The sequence below is a fragment of the Bacillus rossius genome, chromosome 3, assembly GCF_032445375.1.
Source record: "Bacillus rossius redtenbacheri isolate Brsri chromosome 3, Brsri_v3, whole genome shotgun sequence".
In the NCBI taxonomy this organism is placed as follows: Eukaryota; Metazoa; Arthropoda; class Insecta; order Phasmatodea; family Bacillidae; genus Bacillus; species Bacillus rossius.
In genome coordinates, this window is record NC_086332.1 from 113,078,544 (window position 1) to 113,098,375 (window position 19,832).

Genomic DNA, 19,832 nt, shown 5'->3' on the forward strand with positions numbered 1-19,832 from the left:
ACCCAGGTTAGGTTAGGCTAATTTTTATTTATTTCCTACAATTTTTCTCAAAGTCTATGCATTTGATGTAGTTCAGGTAGTTTCGGAACAGTAACGATGCAGTCGTGCGCACGTTGTAGGCAATGAGGGTTAAAAGAATAAAAGAAAAAATGGTGCATTTGATATTCAGCTAGTTTCGGAACAGCTATGATGCAGTTCGTCCTCACAGTGTAAGCATGTGCTTAGTCACTATTTGCTTGATTCTGGTATTCAATTCCAGGTGACAATATACTCAAACATATCACCACGGTCTAGGAAAAAAAAAGATTTATTCAAAATAGTGAAATACAGACAATGCAAACAACTGACAAGTAATTAATGTCAGAGAATAAAAGAAGGATATGTTTAAATGCATGTTACCTCATTAATAAATAATTAATTAATTGTGACACAAAAACAATACCCACATACTTTCCCAATACATAGCTTGATGGGGGGAGGAAATACATATACAGATGAATCACGCGAGTCCGCAATCTTTTCGAGATTTATGATATTTCACGTGGTTACACATTTTCGTTCATTAAACTTCCATTCAATTCACTAAATCCTCCGACCTCCTGTACCGAGAGCTAAAATGTTTACACATAAAAAATAGGCGTTGGGTTAAAATAACTGTGCTCTCCTTTGAAATGCTTGCTTGCATTCAGGAAATATTAGTTCGTAGCATGGTCTTGAAAAGTTTGTCAAAGTTAATTACTAATTAGATCACTGGCCAGCTCAAAATAAAAACATCAGAACCCTTCATTAAAATACTTCCCCATATGTCACACGACTGGTATTGCTGCACAGTACATGAGCAGGAAATCAAGCTCATGAGACAGGCAACTAGGACGTTGCTGATTCATGATTCCCATCCTTTGTTTGAATGTCTGTTCAGTTGCAGCAGGCAGGATTTATTTCTCAGTTTTATTTTTTGCACTTGTCAATCTTTGAGAACAGCATGTTACTATTTGCAGGAAAAAAATTCACTGAAATGCAGAGATTGTTGATACTTTACCAAGGAAGCCCAAAGAATTATTTGCAAGGAATAAATCCAGAGGAATGTGCATAGTCACTCAGTGGTTAACATACTTGGGCTAGAGATGTGGGCACACGCCTGCCTCTACTGGCCCACTGGCCCTGTGATCTGTGGCAGTCTGCTTTTGTATTTAGTTAGTTTGTGATGGAGCAATGTCATGTAAAAAAATATACTCAGTAGTGCAAGTGCCTTATCCTCAAAGTTAACAGTCGGAGGTCTGTAAGAGTACTATTTACACGAGATTTGGTCGAGTTAAGTGATGTTTGGCTGAAAACTATGGAAAATATGTGCAATTCTTTAGAAACACCTCAAACCGAAACTAGTCTTGACATTAAAATAATCGTAGACACCTCCCACCCTTCACAAAAATTCATACATTCATTTAAAGTAAAAATCCATTTCACTTCTGCCCCCCCCCCCCCCCCCCCCCCCCCCCGGTGCATCCTTTTATGAGTGACTCAGCATTAACTCTCCAGAATATAACATCCTATCTCTGGACTGACTTACTGGAAATACATATGCAAAATATATTGAAATTTAAATTATTGATCTCTTCAGTACTACAAAAATGTACTTTACACTGCAGCAAATTATGTATCTGGGAGTATTGGAGACATTACGTAACATTGTGTTAGTAATTATTCACTATTTATCAGGGCGTGAATCAAACAGCTGTAATTCTAGCTGTCATGAAAGTAGTTAAGCATGCTGTGCTTCCCATGAATAACAGTACACCTGAAGGTGAGACCCGTGGAACTGCAGGAAATTTAACCACTGTTACACCTCCATATCACTTTAACTGAACCAACAGATTATGGTACTCTTATTTAAGCTTGTGTGTCACCTATATTTGTACCAGATGATTTTCAGTTAATCCTTGCTGAGTGAGTTTATTTTCCATGACATTGCTCAACACTAATGAACCAAATGACATAAGGATAGGAATGGAAGAATAAGTTACGGTGAACATCTGGTGTTCCCTGCATAAGTAAACAGCCTGTGTCTCCCTGGCGCTCCTATCCAGATGAGGCTCTGGAAGAGATAAGCATGTACCTATGTTTTTTTAACTGCTAAAAAGTACAAGCTGACTGTTTCGGTGTTCTTACTTTTCATGGCAGGGAACATGATGCCATTCATAGTATACCAAGCCCCATTACGTATGTCGGGCTTATATTGAATTTTGAACATTAAATTTAAACCCACAGTTCTAAAATTTTCAAAAAATAAATATATTTTTATAAATGGTTTCACAGGTACAGGCAAGGCACTGACAATAGCTTATAATTACAATGTGTAATAATCAATGGATTCATATTTGTGGAATGATGTAAATTATGATACAAGAGGAATTTCCAAGTTTGAACAGCTATTCATCCGCTCAGAAATCCCACTGAGATTTAAAGTGAGATCCTTACTCCAAGTTCAAGTAAGCACTGTCACACTAAAAGCAGTGCCAAACTTTATGTTCTGCTCGAAACTGCTTGCGACACCTGCTAACCCCAGGTGGATGGACTGATAATACTTTCCACCTTAATTTCTAATACTTCCTAAATACTGCGACACGAAGTGCTACTAGACAGAGCCGTGCTTTGTGGTTGTTCGCACAAAATGACCATCTCTTTGGACACTATGCAATCAAGTAGACTAGCTATGTGCTGTTGCAGCGGCGTGCTTCTGTCTTTTTACCATGGTGTGATTTTACGATGGGACTCGGGCATTCATTTCAACTTGGAGTAGAGGAGAATCCCCAGAGCAACAACGGAGACCGCGCCCGCCACGCCTAACCCTATGAACTCCGGCGCTTGTCTGCTCAGGAGTGTTTGCAGACTGAACAGAGTGGACGGGACGGCCTTGCGATAAGACTCCCGCTTGCGCGCTCGCCGGTAGTACTGCGACACATGGGGCTTCTTGCCGCCCTCCCAGAAGTAGCCTGCCAGGCCCAGTCGGTCGAGACGGTCTAGTATCAGCGTGAGGTTGATGTCGGCTACTGTGAAGCGTTCACAGCACAGCCACCTGTCAGCCGCATCTAGAACGATAATGTAAAATGTTAACAGAAGAACTGCATAAAACATCACACAAACTTCATTTTAAATCAATTACATCAGTAGTACTTTGACAACAAAAAATTATGTTTCTGACTAAAATAAGGTTAACTGCTGTAATGGGTAGTGAAGTGATATGCGAGGATCTATAAACACAAGTTTCTGCATACTGTAATGAGTCAGATCAGCCTGGCTAAGACAACCTAACTCTATCACAGTCCAAATTCCCCTACACATGACCACGGCAGCAGGAAAAAAATTCTGCATTTCGAAGATTAATTTTTTTTACAAGGATTTAATGGTTGTAATTGTAACAAAGTTCTGAAGCTTCATGAAATTACTTTTTCACGAAAACAGTTGCCAAATACATTCTGAATACACAGTTCAAACAGGTTCTTCACTTACATTGTTCGTCGTCCAAAACAAAATTAATATGTAATTGTCCAGCGGCACACAAACAAAAGATGCAAATGGTTGTTAAAATAAAACTAAATATTTTGCTGTTCCTCACAAAGGTAGACAATTACCAGAAAAATACAAGTCGGGGCGACTGCAGCGTGGGAACTTCCTTGATTTCCCTGGGCCATAAACACAGATGTGGCCTGGCCCAGACCTTAATTAGTGAATTTCTCAGAACTTCACCACCTGCATTACATTAAGAGCTTGCCAAGCACCACAAAACCTACCAACAACTGACTAGACAAAACACCACTCAACTATATTGTAGGATACACAAGATGTTGTGTACATTTATCTTGCAAAACCATAAAAAGGACATAAATATCCTTCAAGAATGTAATTATCAGTTAAGTAAAACAATATTCTTACCATCATACATAAACTATTTTCAATGTTTTTTTTTTATTTTGTTCTGTATTACAGTGTGGATTATAGAGTATACTGTAATAAACTGGACAATATTAGTGTTATGCACTACTTATATGTTTTTTAATTCAAATTTTTGCTATATTGTAATAGGTACTGTATTTTGTACTTGACACGTCCTATACCTAATACACAGCATATTTTGATAGTTCAAAGGTTGCAAATAAGTAATTAAATAGGTAAAATCATTTCAAAACTTAAGTAATTAAAGAAAAACTCAATTTTTGGTTCAAATGCAATAAAACTATCCTTTGATCATAATACATTAGAAAAATATTACTTTAAAATCAAAATTATTTTTACACTACAAATTTTTTAAACTTACATTTTACATTTCAAAATAATAATAAATAGTAGTTACTAACTTCACCAAATAGTATCCACAACTTGAATACCACTTCAACATTAAATAAACTGTTCAACGTTCTCGCACCCAACAAAAATGACATTTTTTTTACATACAATATTGATGATGCACCACCGTACTGACTTAATTTTTTCTGATCATGGACGATGCCTGTTCAAGGGATCCAGCAAGCTATGGTTACATTTTGACCTCATCAAATATTGCATTGCTTCACTCTCCTCAGAAAATCTAACGAAACACTTATTGCATGATGATCCATGGTCACAAAATTCGTTATCATGTTTCATTAGCATTTGTACCGATTTTTCAGTAGGCATTCATACTCTTGAGAAGCATAAACAAGGTTTCACTCATTGTTAGTACATTTTCACCAAGTACAGTAAAATAATTGACAACTTTTTGTATTTCACAGCAGTTGTCATCTTGTTAAGTTTTGTTGGATGTGAAATACAAAATAAGAAAAAGAATTGTCATTTTTATATAAAAAAAAAAACAATTGGTAGCTTAAATATTTTACAAGTCACATCCATAGTTTAAATGCTGTTGCAGTTATTTTAAACTTGAAGCCAATATCACAAAACATTTAATAGAGAACATGCATCTCATGTAGTGAACGAGAAAAAGTTCTGTGACAGAAGCAATATGGAAATTCTGCTAAACTCCTTAGGCTGGCATTGTTTAAACCAAAATAATCCCTTTTGGCACAGCCTACACGTGCAGGTAGATTTCAAAGTACCTATTTCTTCTGGAATGTTATGGACACTTCTAGAAACTTATGGAACATTTTGAGAATTTAAAATACATAACATGTTTTTCAATATTCCAAAATAATAAATATAACATTTGCTCATATTCTATGCAGAGAAAATGTAAATGTTTTTAATTTAATGTATCGAGCATTGAATAACTTACAACCATTTTTATACAATGCCTACTACGGTATTTACGATTACCTTCAAACACTACATTTTATACTTTTCACTAACAAGTGGTTGTATAAAAATTTGTTTGGGCCAAGAGTTTAGATATTGTTTAGAAGGTTTAAAATAAGTTTGAAAGAATTTGATAGTGTACGTAGTAAGGAAGTTTTTAATTTTTTAAAAATATATTTTGTACAAGTAGTACAGAAGAAGTTTTATTTATTTTATCAATGACAAAATAAAATTTAGTATCTTATTAATATTCTTTTATAAGCAAAATTATTGTTTTTTTGAATATTAATTGTGTATAGAGAAAAAGCCACATGGTTTTACTAATCAGTTTATCTATGGCGGGAGAATTAATTTATTTTGTGTTTGTTTTTCAGCATTTTAATATTTTTAAATAGTCTTAAAAAAATGTTTCAGAAGAGAATGTTAAGAAAGAATTAAATGTTTTAACGTTTTAAGTGTAATGTAAGCAACCAGAAGTGTGATGCCATGGTAGGCTAGCATGTAAGAACATTTCAGTACATCGAATACAGCACTATTTGATGGCAGTTATCGCAGTTTTTCAGAGGTCACATCCTGTTAGAAGTTTTCAAAAAAAGTTTGGTTTTCCGGTTGGCTAAAGAAAAAAAAACACTTAAATTTCTTTCTATTGGAGATTACGAAATATGTTTTTTTATATAATTCTGCAGAAACATTAAGGCTAGGATAGCCTGAAATGTTTAAATTACATAGTACCTATATTCTTTGAAAATATTGGCCAATGAGCTAAACTATTCAGTAGAGTCATGCGAGTATAGGCTTTTTAGGTCGAGTCGAGTTCGAGCGAGTATTCAAGAAATGTTTCGAGTTCGAGTTAAATTTGAGTCGAGTAGTAAAATCCATAAATATCCAATATTTATATATAACTGTCATGTTTCAAGACCAGCAAATATCAAGGCCCTATACAAATCTCGGGTGTGAGGATTCTCATTGTTGCAAATATTTTCATGGTCTTTAATAATTTTGTTTCTTTTGAAAATGCAGAGTATTATTAAAATTTACTTGTTAACAAAAAAAAAAGTATAAAGGCATGTTTTAATCACCGACACCGAGCAAAATTTTATTCAAAACCATAGCATAAGTGGAAAATAATTTGTCAACATTCTTACCAGTCACCTAGCTGCAGGGTATATTAAGGATTTCCACTGTTCCAGGAAATTTTTGTAGCCATACAATAAATATCAACTTTTTTTTAGAATAGTTATACTGTATATATTTTAATATACATGCCTAAGCCTGAACATAACTCAATATTTAAAAAAAAGACAGCAACATTTTACTATAGAAATGATCATAATGAACATTTTTGTAAAAGTCTTTCATGGAGAAACACCAGCTGTTCAATGTGCTCTGGAGCAAGGTTTTCTCGGCGTGTGGATACAGTGTTTCCAGCACATGAAAACAGTCTTTCACTGGCCACTTGTGTGGCAGGTATAGCCAGATAATGCTTTGCTACACCTTTCAATAAATGAAATCGTTGCTGGTTGCTGTGCCACCATTGACAGACATTGTCAGTTCGGTCAGTTTTTAAGCTGATGTGCTTCCATCATAAAGTGTCCCTGTAAAAGAAACAAAATATCAAATAAAATTTATCTCTTATTTTAGTTATTTTGGATATGGGTTAAATTTTGACAAAAGGTAATTTAAAATAAGAAAATTATCTTGAGTCAGATTTTTTTGTGGGCAATTCATTGAATTTTACGTGAACAATATTTAAACTAAGATAGTGTGACTAAATGTATAGGACTTATTGGCTTATTGCACATTTAGTACCTGCTGAAGCAGATGAATGTATGTGCTTCATCGTGTCAAATGCAGACCAAAGATTGTGGTTGACTTTGTCAATGGTAGATGAAGAACTGGGCTGCTGTTCACTGACGGACTGCGTTGTATGAGCAGAATTAGTATTATTCAATTCTTGAATTTCTTTTGAAATCTCATGCAGTTCAAGAGTAACTTCATGGCTCTCGAGCAACACAGACTTAAACCTAGGGTCTAGCAGCATAGCATTTCTAGACAGCTTACAGCATTTGTAGTCTGGAAATATTGACATGGTACTGTTTTTCAGCTGTTTTGCAAACATAAGGCCTTCCCCACTTTCTCCTGCTGCAATATGCTTGTTGATTACATTCAATATTCCATGCAGGACTGGAATTCTCAGAGACATTGTAGGTTGTTTGTCGACACACATTTCATTGGTAGCATGGTTTATAGGCTGTAGTACTGCTACGATATCAGCAACCATTTTCCACTGTTTGGCAGACAAACCATCTTTTCCATGTTGTATCAGATCTGCCATTACAGGTTCTTTCTGTTCTAACAGTCTTGACAGCATTATAAACTCACTATTCCACCTTGTATCAACCATCTTAAGAAAGGTATGTTCTGGGAACCCCATTTGCCTTTGTTTGCTGTGCAGTCGCTCTCTTGCAGCATTGCTGTGGTTGTAATATGACACAATGTCACGAGCTGATGCTAAGAGTTCCACCACACCTAGTCCTTTATTAGCATCTTGAATGGCCAGTTGGAGGGTATGTGCAAAACAAAATATGTGGTTAAACTGTCCATTTGATAGAGCATTAATAATGTTTCGAGCATTGTCGGACACTACATACAAAGGAACACACAAATTGTTGAGTCCCCATGTCTCCAGAAGTAGTGTAAGTTTCTCCTTGATTGCACTTCCTGTGTGGCTGCCTGGGAAGTGTGATATATCCAAAATATGTTTCTTCATTTCAAATGACTCTGATATGTAGTGACAAGTGAGGGAAATATACCCATCACCAGCTCGAGATGACCACATGTCAGTGGTGAAAGAAACTGAATGTAAGCCACACTGTTTGTCATTAGAAAGTTCATTTTGCAAACAGCTTATCTCCTCATTATACAAGGCAGGTATTATCGACCTCGAAAATGTCGAGGCATGTGGTAGCTGATACTTAGGTTCCAGTACTGAGCACAGTTTCGTAAACCCTCGATCTTGGACAATTGAGTAGGGTTGCAAGTCCATAGCAATCATTTTTCCTACACTTTTCGTAATTTCTTGTGCACGAGGGTGATCCTTCGGGAAAACTAATGGCTTAGAAAAGGAATCACCTAAAGTCAACTGCTTCAGTCCACTTCCTGTTTTCCTCTTAACACCTTGATTTTGTTGATTTTGTTCACTTCGTTGTTTTTCTTTTTCGTGACTAAACGTTTTGTACAAAGCTAATTCGGTTTCGTGCAAACTGAGATGACGAATTAAAGCACTGGTTGATGATGATGGTGTCATCAAATTCTTTCCACAATGTTTGCACGTGGCATTTAAACTGTCCATTTTGTCATAAAAACTCCGCACGACAGTCTTTGAAGACCCACCTGGCAGTGATTCCACTGCTTGCAAACTGCTCATTATGTAAGAAATTAAGAACCTATAAAACGAAAAAACCAACGTATTTTATGCTCTTGAACTGGGTTCCAAACTTTGTAAACTATACGTGCTATGGTCACAAACCAGCGTGACCAACATACCGTATTTATTGATGTACCAATCGGCGAGCTATTGATATTGAAATTCAACTACGTGCGTGCACTCTATGCTGTCATCAACGTAACCAAACAGTAAACACGAATGGTGCCGAGTGCCAACTAGCGCTGAATACTGAGCAGATTTTGTATCGGCAAATTTATGCAGAAAGTGGTTCAACAGTTTTAAAATATTTAAAAAAGTGGACGTTCCAGTTGTAGATTGAATCAGTGGGCAAGTTTAAAGTGTAGTATTATGACGTGATTGCATGTAACAATATTGTACTTGAAACAGAACAAATTAATCTGCACGAATTCAATTAACGCGAATGTGCATAACGTGAGAACAATTTTTGTGTAAGGGTTTCAGATAGCGCGAAATAAAAATCGGCATAACACGAGGTGAGAGTAAAATTTTTGGTATAAAACTGCTGCCGCTGGGTGTCACCGCATCGTCGGATACATACACGTGAATGCTGCTCGGGCAGTGTCTAGCCGAGCTTGGCGCGTCCACTATCGCACGAAAAGCCGTCTCAGCTGTCATGTTATCTTACCCGCCCGCAAGAAAAGCCGCTTAGGTAGCTTCTGTGAGAGCGTGAGAAACTCGTCCGGCCAGGCTGGCGGTAGCGGCGGCTTTACGTCATACGTGACGTGACGCTTACCTCTCCATCCCCTGCTAATTCTTCAAGGCTCATCCCTCCCAGAGCCACAAACCATGTAAAAACACCCCCCCCCCCCCCTTTTCCTCCTAACATTTCAACACATTTCCTCCCTTATTACAACCTTCTGCGTGAGAAACTGTCAGCATCCTCCTCCCCTCCCACACCGCGTGCGACAAAAGCCAGGTTGTATTGTCCATTCTCGGTAAAATAAATATTTTTATGGGCTTATACGACTGTCCTTCGCCGTTAATAAATACTTTATAAGTTATTATGATACAATTTGTTTATTAGTCACACAGCAGTTTCTGCTGAATAATCACTAATACCTCGAATTTTATTGAATAGAAAAATTTAGCAGGGCCAGAAATACCGTATATTTATTTTACTGCATAGTAACTTTTCCATCTGCATTCCAACGTGGTTTTTTTATTACGCTGTGAAGGGACGTGGAAGAGATAATTGCTTGAGCTGTTAAAATAAACATCGCTGACGGCAAGGGCGGGAGCGCATCCTGTCTGTCTGTCGCTGTGATTATCTACTCCAAAAACATGTCACAGCATTTCAGGATAGCATTGTTCTTATATCTTTCGTTTATAGCCTAATGTTTCTACCTGATCCACACAAGTTCCTTCGCCACGTTTTGAACGAAAATAACCACGGCTAGCATAGCCGAACTCGCATGACGCGAATTCACTTAGCGCGAGTATTTATCGGTACCCATTGTTCGGGAAATGCGAGTCCGAGGTGTAATGGGTTTCTTTTATTTACATGCACAAACAAGGTTAGTTAACATGTAATTTTAAATATTTTTATACTTAGGCCTAACCAAAAAAGTCTGAAAAGACATCATTAAACTCGAACTCGACTTCCGAGCACTAATTAAAAACTCGACTCAAACTCGAAATTCGAGTACTCGCAGGTCTCTACGTATTCAGATCAGTATTCTGTGCACTGAATAGTACGAATACTCAATTTTGTGTTAAACTAACAGATATTTCTAGAACAAATACAAAACAGATATTGAAATTAGCTCCCTCTTTATAAATAAATTATATTGAGAATAATCTGGAAATGTACATCATTAATTCTGATGTTCATTAAAATATTACATATTTGAATATTTTCTATAAGTGACATTTTATTTGGAAAAACTTTGTCCAAATTCACCAACCTAGAGGTAGAGAAAACTAGTGTGTGCTTTATAATGAACTAGTCCTGGCAAAATCAGGTACATACATGGTTGCTGATATCCATGCAATTCTTACGGCTTGTAGATAGATAAATAAATAATTTATAGTTGTTATAATTACAGTAAAACCTCGCTCGTACGGCCCACGGTTTGTACGTACACCTCGGTCGTACGTACAGATTTTCAGAAACCGTGAAAAATGAGGCAAAAAATATATATGAAAAGTGTAACAAATACGTTAAAGTTTATTCAAATACAGTTGCAACCTGCAGCGTTTATAGCAAATGCGGGCTACATACACATTGCGTCACAGTAAAAAATTTTTAAAAAAAGGCCGCAATTTGATGTAAATTTACCGTCAATAGCGTGCCGTACGTGGAGAAATGTCATTGTACTCGGTCAGCTGTTGTTACGGCGCGGCGTGGCCGCCGGCTGGCTCTCATTGTTCGCTGAGCTGCGCATGCGCAGTATAACTCACTCTACACTCCGCCCAGACTCGTTCCCTTCCATCAGCAGCCAGCAAATAGAAGCGAGCTTAGCGGAAAAAAATATAAACTCCACCTCCCGTGTACCAGTTTTGTACAGTTCTAATACCAGTTTATTGGTATACGCACCAGTTTTCTCGCTGCCGTGACGTGTTCAAGTTTACGTTCATCTCGATGTCTTGACACCAATAATTAATTATTTACGATCCCCAGAAATAAATGGTTAGTTTAAAAATATGCGTCAACTGTACAATACTTCCGAAATTATAAAATACGTATAAAACAGTTACCAAGACTCCGCTTATTTTATCTTGTTAAGTTTATGTCTCGTACCAGTATTTCGGCTAAGTTGTGACATAAATACAGTATCAGAACTTAAGCAGCCACGTAATATTCCCATTTCGTTTATACATTCATGAGTTTACGTTTTTCCCTCGTGCATTTTAGATTGTCTCCTGCTATAATTACACGGACTTCTACATGCCTAGGCATAAATTATTATAAGTTTAGAAATAAAAGCAACTTTTCATGTTATAAAATATGTATATTTTGCGTTTTAAAATATTCATTGCCGACTATAAACGTTACGTTTTTCACTATGTTTTTAGGCCTACTAGCTAATCTTATCTACACTTAAAGTACCCACGGTATTTTTTTTATTTGAGCAAATATATTGTGTGTTAATTATTATTTTATTGATATAAAATATTAAAAATGTAAACACGGGGCTTACGATACTGCTTTCAGTGTCGAGTTTTTTTTTATTTTTACGTTTGATTAGCTCAAGTGTTGTTCCTGCACGAATAGGATATAATTTCGATCAAATAACATCAGCATAATATATAGACACGGCAGATCATTTCCCGTGGCAGCAGGACACGGCAACGACAATGGCAATTCATTTCCCGCGGCAGCGGTGGGAAAAATTGGTTGGAGGAGGGGGTGGGGGGAGCCACAAATGGACGTAATTTGGCCTCGCTGGTTCGTACGTACAACTCGGTCGTAAGGACAAATTTTGGAGAACCGTGAGTGTACGTAGAATCGAAGTTTCACTATATGAAAACTCAAATAGTGCATAAGAGTGTGTTACTAAAGAAATAACATTGATTCTAAGATTCTAAGAATACTAACTCTTGATATTAATATTTTTAATAAAAAAAGTTGCACCATGGTAGTGGCTACGATAGGTATTATTTCCTGGAAATATACCAAACAGAGCAAGTAGCACCATGGTTTGTGCATGCTGTTATTACTCTTTCTTTCACACAAACCTACCACAGCACCCATATACAACCACGGCAAGGCTGATGTGTGGCACACGCTGAGTAAACAACTGACACCTGAAGTTGCACGCCCAAGCAAACACAAGGTTGGCTAGTGCTTTGGAAGTATAATTTTGACTACAGATTTTTCAAGGGACTGCAAGACATCTCATCATGTCATGATGCCATCATACTACACCACTGGCATAGTACAGAGAGTGCTACCACCTTCGCAATCCACTAACAAATGGTTATATCCAGTGCTGTTGAAGCTCAGATTAAAGACCTATATAAGTTCACTGCCCAAAACCGATGCAACCTTTATTAAAGTAATGCACACAGACACTGGAGAGTGAAATTCACGAAATTCTAAAGCCACATATTGAATAACAGAAAATTTTTAGAAAATGATGGAAAATTAGCATGCCATGTGTTATGCTAATTTAATGAATGCGTAAACACACAAACCTAAAGAAAAATCCTTATAGCATAGAGCAGTTACAGAGCATTTACAATGAAGTATTGGAATGTTTTCACGTGGCCAGTGATTCAATAGTGCTTAAATAACACACACAGACTACTTATTCCTAAGTAACACAACACAGTTTTGACTTAAGGACAGGGCATTTCTGGGGTGCAGCAAGTTTTTTTGTTCACCATCAGAAGGGAACAAATATCTCATCAGAGAAAAGAACAATGACTTAGGAGCCCCGCCTGCCTGGGAACACATATGGTGTGCAGAGCTTCAGATAAAAACACACAATTAAAAAAATGTTCATCAAGATATCCAAGTGGGATCTGTTTACAAAAAGCAAATAATAATACACTGAGGGCAGATGAGTAGTTTTGTTTCTATATTCAATTTTTTAACTGTAATTTTTAGAGGAGAGAAAATGGCTAAAACTAGTGTCTTCAGAATAACTTTTAGGCATCAAACATTTGTTAAAGATCGTTGAAAGCATTCGAGGAACTTGCATTGCACCATCTTCATTTCTCTACATATGATGTTATACTACTGCTGGAGATGGACAAGTCGGAAAATTTTTAGGTCAAGTTGAGACGAGTCGAGTTGAGTCCACGCTTCCTAATTTTTTCGCTGAGTCGAGTCAAATCTATAAAAATCGAGCCCAGCTCAAGGAATTGAAGATATTTTGGAGAATAATTTTATGTTCCTGTTGTTTATGTTAATATACAATTAACAGTATATTAAAGTTTAATATATCTTCAAAAAGTTAGTTATTTGTGTCAACTGAATGAGCAAAATATAACTATCAATTATACCTATTTATGATTTATTTTAAAATTGAATATTTTATTTCCACTGGATTCTGTAAATCTCAGTGGCTGTGAAGGCCTTTGAATTCAAACAAAATTGTGTGGTTAAATTAATCAAATAATGAGAAAATATTGATAGTAACTTTAACAATTTTTTTTCCCCTCTTTTTAAATTTTGGATTGAAACATTCTTTTGAAGATCGATGAGTATTTTGCATGACTGTTTAAAAGTGTCAAAGCTTGAAATAGAAGAATTATGATGATAACGGTAGATTTAAGTACTAGTGTACTTCATCTATGAGCTTTGGCTACAATTTTTTACTTGCCAACTGGAATTCTACAAAAGACTGTATTCTGTGAGCGATGTGCCACTAATTAGTTTTGTGGCCACTACATGTATCTTTGAATTGATGACAGCTTAGTGTTGTTCTAGTAATATGATATCACATTCATGATTTTAAATTTTTTTTTGGTTTTAGTATTCTTTGGTGTTTCTACCTACTCTAGTGGCCTGTGGGCCCCAAAAATTGTCTTAGTCTCCCGCAGCCCCACCAGGCTTAAGCCCACTTCATTTCCTATCACATGAACATTCAACCTTCCCTTCAGCTAGCCCACGCCAGTTATTGTCTGCTGCACATGGCCGTAGAGCGCGGCTGCATGGCTGTATAGTCACGCCTTAGTCTACAGTGCAATGTGTCTTTTGCACATGGCATGCTCGGATTCCTCTTGGTGTGCGCACGGGGCAGCACTGATAGCAACGCCGAGAAATGAAACTGCAGCCTCGCTCCCACGCCAGGTAGCATTCCTAACTACCCTTCCCCCCCTCCTTTTCCACTTACCTGTACTTGGCAACACCGCAGGACAGCCCACTCGTATCCCTCCGCGAACTACTTCCTACGAAACCTGGTTTCCCCTCCCTGCTGGCCCATATACCACTAGAATGTACAATCCGCCCTCCGGTGCTACTTTTCCCCTCTGGCGGACAGATACAATTAAGCTCCCTAGATCCTTGGCTGTCGACGAGACGCCATGGTGCGAGAAATATATGGACCATCATAGTGTCTAAACGCGAGTTCCTTATTTCCGTCCGGTTTGTTTTTTAGTCAGAGTTTTAAGTGCTGATCTATTCACTAGCATGTAGTCGCCTACATTTGGGAGAGTTTCCCAAAGATTTTTTCCCACATTATGTAGAATTTGCTGTGATCTTTTACCTCTTTCTTTTCCATCTTTCGTGTGTGTGCCACGCAACTGGATTATGGATTCTCCAGCATTTCAGCTCCTCCCCGTGATGTTCTAAGGACATTGTTTGTACCCATATAATTGGTAAGTGAAACAGAATGTTGTCCTATGGCTATCCCCCCCCAATTGTTTGAATTAACAACCTTACATCGCATTAGTATCGAAAATTTTGATGCTAATTATTTTGTGCAGTGGGTCCCAGCTTCCACTGTGGTTCTATGCCCTCTCTGGTCAATTTGCTTCCAATGATTTACTGCACCTTCTTATCATCGGGGCTGAGGATATCTCTCTTAGTGCTGAGCTGATACAGATTCTGAGCCTTTTCCGATACTACCGATACTGCCGATTCTATTACCGATACTGCCTAAATGTTATTACTAGTGTGTTGGATAAAGCCAACATATTTTACTTTAGAAATATAATGCAATAACACAAATAAATGACCATAACTTTAAATATAACTTATAAAATGTTTAATAAATGCAGATTACTTACTACAAGAAAGAGGTAAAAACAGAACCTAGCCGCCATATTGGCTACACTACGAATACTTGTACCTTGCTAGAGCTATGGCAACGGTGGAAATGCCGTTGCATCTGGCAACGCTGTGTTTCAAATTAGCTACTATCATTTTTAATAGTGTATGCTATATATACATATACATATACATATATACACACACACACACATATATATAGACATATATATAGACACACACACACACACACACACACACTGCAAGAAGTTACGTTACGGTTTCTAATGAAAAAGAAGTTAGCTATACAGACGTGTTGCATCGCTGCAGGCCTATTAAACAAAAGGCTGTTACTATATTTATGTAATTTTTCAACGTCGTTGCTTAAACACGGGCCTATGTTTGGAAAGTCACTGCAACGCAAGCAAAGCTTATTTTGCATCACTTTTTGAATGCGTCGAGTTGAAATTTTACAATTCCCGGCATAACCCAAGTTAGTTCATAAACTACTTGTGCCTTTTTTATACTTTCGTATTTTGATTTTTTAATGCATAAACATACACTGTAGACTGTAACCATATTTTTTCTTTCTGTTTAGCGAAAATTTTGTAGAAAGGGATAAATAAACTCTGTTGGGATCATGAAATAAAACACAATGTTTATGTATTAATACGTACAAATTTATCGGTTTTAATATCGGCATTTTTTATGTGAATCGTACACGACTCCGATATTGATTATATCGGCCGGTTTCGATAAATGAAACCGGGTTCGGCTCAGCACTATTCGCTCTGTCACACGGTTTCCAGAACATATACCCAGCTACTGGTTTGAAGGAACACATCTAAATTTCTTTGATGTAACTGCACTGAAAATTTCTGATCTGATACCTCTTTCATAGTCGACGATCTAGTCACTAATTGTAATTTCTTATAATAAAAAAATTATGTTCAAGGTCCCTTTTTTTATGTTTTACTACAGTTTTGGATAATGTTGTCTGATCTATGTTTTTCAATATAAATGTAAGCAGAACAAAAGAAAAAGGAATTTCTATGTGAAAGTTTATTAAAGTATAGTTCATAAAACTTAATAGTCAATTTTGATTTATTTTCCTAGCTTTTATTCCTGGTCATTATAAAGACCCCGATCCATTAAACTAAATTACATTTGTAACTGGTCCCTCAACCTCTGTCTAAGAACTGAGCACGCATCCATGTTACTATCAGAGACGTTACAGCGATTATCAAGTCTTTGAGAATAAAACTGCATTCATAAAGACCAAGAATATTACTAACTACGAATGCAGATACTTACAAGCAGCACACACAAGAGAAAAGACTATGGTGGACTATCAATCCAATCAGTAACTTTAATTCACTAGGACGAACTGATTTAACTTCGAAACTACCAATGGTTTGTAAGATGTCCTCCAAAAATGGTAAGTACTTGATATAAGTATGTTTTGTAAATATGTAAGTATCTCAAGTGCAATTTGTTGATATGAGCAGTAACTTCAGTTTCAATTTGTGAATATTTCTTACAAATAACTTTCTATATTTCTTGTGTTCAAGTTAAGAAGATATCCAGAGGTTAATGGGATTAACTTTTAGATCTTCTTTGCTCTTGTTTGGCTGGTAATTTATTTGTTGAAATATCTTGAATTTATTTTTGATTCAAAGAATAACTCAAACATTAATGAATTATTTGACTGTTCGACTTAGTGTCCAAGTTGGAAACTATCACATCAAGATAGTAATTACTTTGATTTGCTAGCCAAAGTAATAATGGCAACCAATTAAATTCTACATGGGGTTTGAATATTTCAGGTTGTTCCATTAACCGTTAATTGACTAGTATAGGTTAAATTTTATTCTATTTGTAGTAATTAGTGATGGCCTGATGGGTCAATTCCTGTTTTTTTCCCGGTTCTCGGTTTGGTACCGGTTCCCAAAAATCGGTTCTCGGTTCTTGGTCCTCGGTTCTGATTTAAACAATAAAATAAACATTATTCACACATTATTTATGAGGTTTTTAAGTAATAAACTATTTATTTTTTTGGCTACAAAAAAAAGCACTTAAAAGCCTGTATCCAGACTTACATCTTCAACAATTTACTGTTTATAACACTGAAAATAATAATTTGTTTGTATTGTTCTGTCCTCAATGTTTTTTATTGTATGCTTACAAAGAAATGCGTTGGCATAACGTTTTAGTTTTTAAAGAGGCTATCAAAGCAAATAAAAAGGTTTAGTATAGTTTTCAAGCTACAGTAAACACACCAACCTATTACAAAAAATGTAATATGTATTAATAAAAAAAAATAATTCTAAATAATATAGAGAACACTTAATAAAACTAAAATTTACTATATTAATCTAGTAATTACCTCATGAAATCTACATACACCCTCCTTTAAAACATAGGAATATAAATAAAATATTACAATAATGGAAATAAATACAATGACGGTGAACATTCAAAGAATTAAAATAAATTGTCCATCGAACTTATTGCCTACATTGAATTCAGTTTGTTTGCACAGTCAACAGTAAATTACCGTATTTAATCGCATAATGTCCGCACATTTCTTTTTAAATACTTGAAATGGAATTTTTTTAAATCCGCATAAAGTCCGCACCAGACAAAGCAACCTTGGCCACCCCTGAAAGACACAGTAACGGGATGGAAATTTACCGACACTGTCAACAATGCTTTGACCTTGAGTTGTTCATTTCTCCGGAGTGGTCGCTGAGAGGGTTTGTAGCGTGGTGAAACTGTCCGGACTCAGAAACTCGCACTCCACTGCGCAGCTGCCTGCGACGTCACGTGAGTTGCAAGGGGATGGGCTATATATAGCACAAGCCAGTATACGTCCCACGCGCAGACGCGCGGACAAAGCAGCTGCAACTGACACTATGTCACATGTTTATCTAACATCGCGTTTGCTGAGAGGCTTTAATTTTGTTTTCATGTAAGATATGATACGCAACGGTAAAGAAAACGTCAGCTGTAACAGAATGGACATACAAAAATTCTTACATGTCAGGAAGACAAGGCTCTGCTTTGTTTTTGTTAAAAATTCCTGCTCAGCCTTTTCCACGCTCTGCACTCCTCCCCCCACTTCAGTCAAGCAGGCAGGAGGGGACTCGCATGCACAGACGTCTGCCGGTAACTTTTTTTATACACACAGTGGGCAAGGGACAGGGAGGGAGACTCACCGGTGCCGGCTAATGCAGACATTAGACATCTGCCCCGTGCCGTCAGTGGCCATCTCAATGAAAGATTAAAGAAATATCTTTTCACGCAAAGCGTTTATTTTGTGTAGGCTGGCTGCGGCTTCTGAACGTAAGAACGCACACGCGAGTGACAGAGAAGAAAAAAAAATGAGTGGCATCTTCCACTAATCGCCGGCACCCAATTATCTTGACACCTGTCACATTTCTCACGTCCGCTGCGGAGGGTCACCAGTCACCAGCGCTCTGCGAAGTAGTGTGCTGCCGTTAATATTTTTCAACTGGGCCGAGGGAAGGGTGCCAATTTTACGAAGCAGCGATTCTACTAATGCAATCCGCGGAACCGTGAGCATACGTAAAATCAGGGTACTAGTAAACTAATTATGAGAGAACAATTTTTTTACTCTACACAAAACATGTAAAATATTGAGGAAAAATTCTTTTTCCGGACTACACCTCATAATGTCCGCACCCCATTTTTCCCCCTCAAAAATGTAGCCAAATTACTGCGGACATAATGTGAGTAAATACGGTAATGCCACACTTCTGATGCCATTTCTTACACAATTAGCTTTATTTGGCCAGAATAATTATACTTTACAAGTGTCAACAAGCATTTCATTTGACCAGTCAATAGTAAAATACATCTACACATCCATACTCAACTTTACACAAAAAAAAAATCATGTGTTTGCAAGATATTCGTCAATGCTATTAACACTAAAAACAAAGACGTGCCACTTTCAAAGCAATCCCGTTTGTCTAAAAGAGAAAGTTACTAGCCATTCCGCTAGATGGCTGCAGATGCAGTGAACTTACACTCCACAGCACTGCACAAAAAGCAGAAAATTTTAAAATACCAAAAATTATTACGGAAAATTTTAAATCAAATTTTAATTCTATTAAACAAATATCCTGTGGAATTTGCCACTTTTAATTTTTCTTTATACACGAGTCACCCATACTTACGTGTCAACGACTCAATTATCAGCCTATTTTAAAAACTAATTGAAACAAACATGGTGTCTTTCTGCTCTCACATCTCTGCTGAGGCACGTTATAGAGTTGCACACATCTATGAACTACATCTATGGCACATTCAACTGTTATGTTTTGATTGTCAAACGTACTTTGTTTACAGATGTGACGAGAATATTAAATATTTTCACGTGTAATTTATTTTATA

The 19,832-nt window shown here is 36.8% G+C and overlaps 1 protein-coding gene across 2 annotated transcripts in view; it reads right to left on the minus strand.

The window, feature by feature from the left end:
• Positions 1-291: 291 nt before the first annotated feature.
• LOC134531155 (ganglioside-induced differentiation-associated protein 1) overlaps positions 292-19,832 on the minus strand; it is a 48,257-nt gene continuing 28,716 nt past the window's right edge. For both annotated transcript variants that reach the window (XM_063366775.1, XM_063366774.1), the window contains exon 5: positions 292-3,086. In XM_063366775.1, the coding sequence (XP_063222845.1) occupies positions 2,779-3,086 (308 nt within the window). In that variant the 3' untranslated portion in view covers positions 292-2,778. The remainder of the gene's footprint in view (positions 3,087-19,832) is intronic.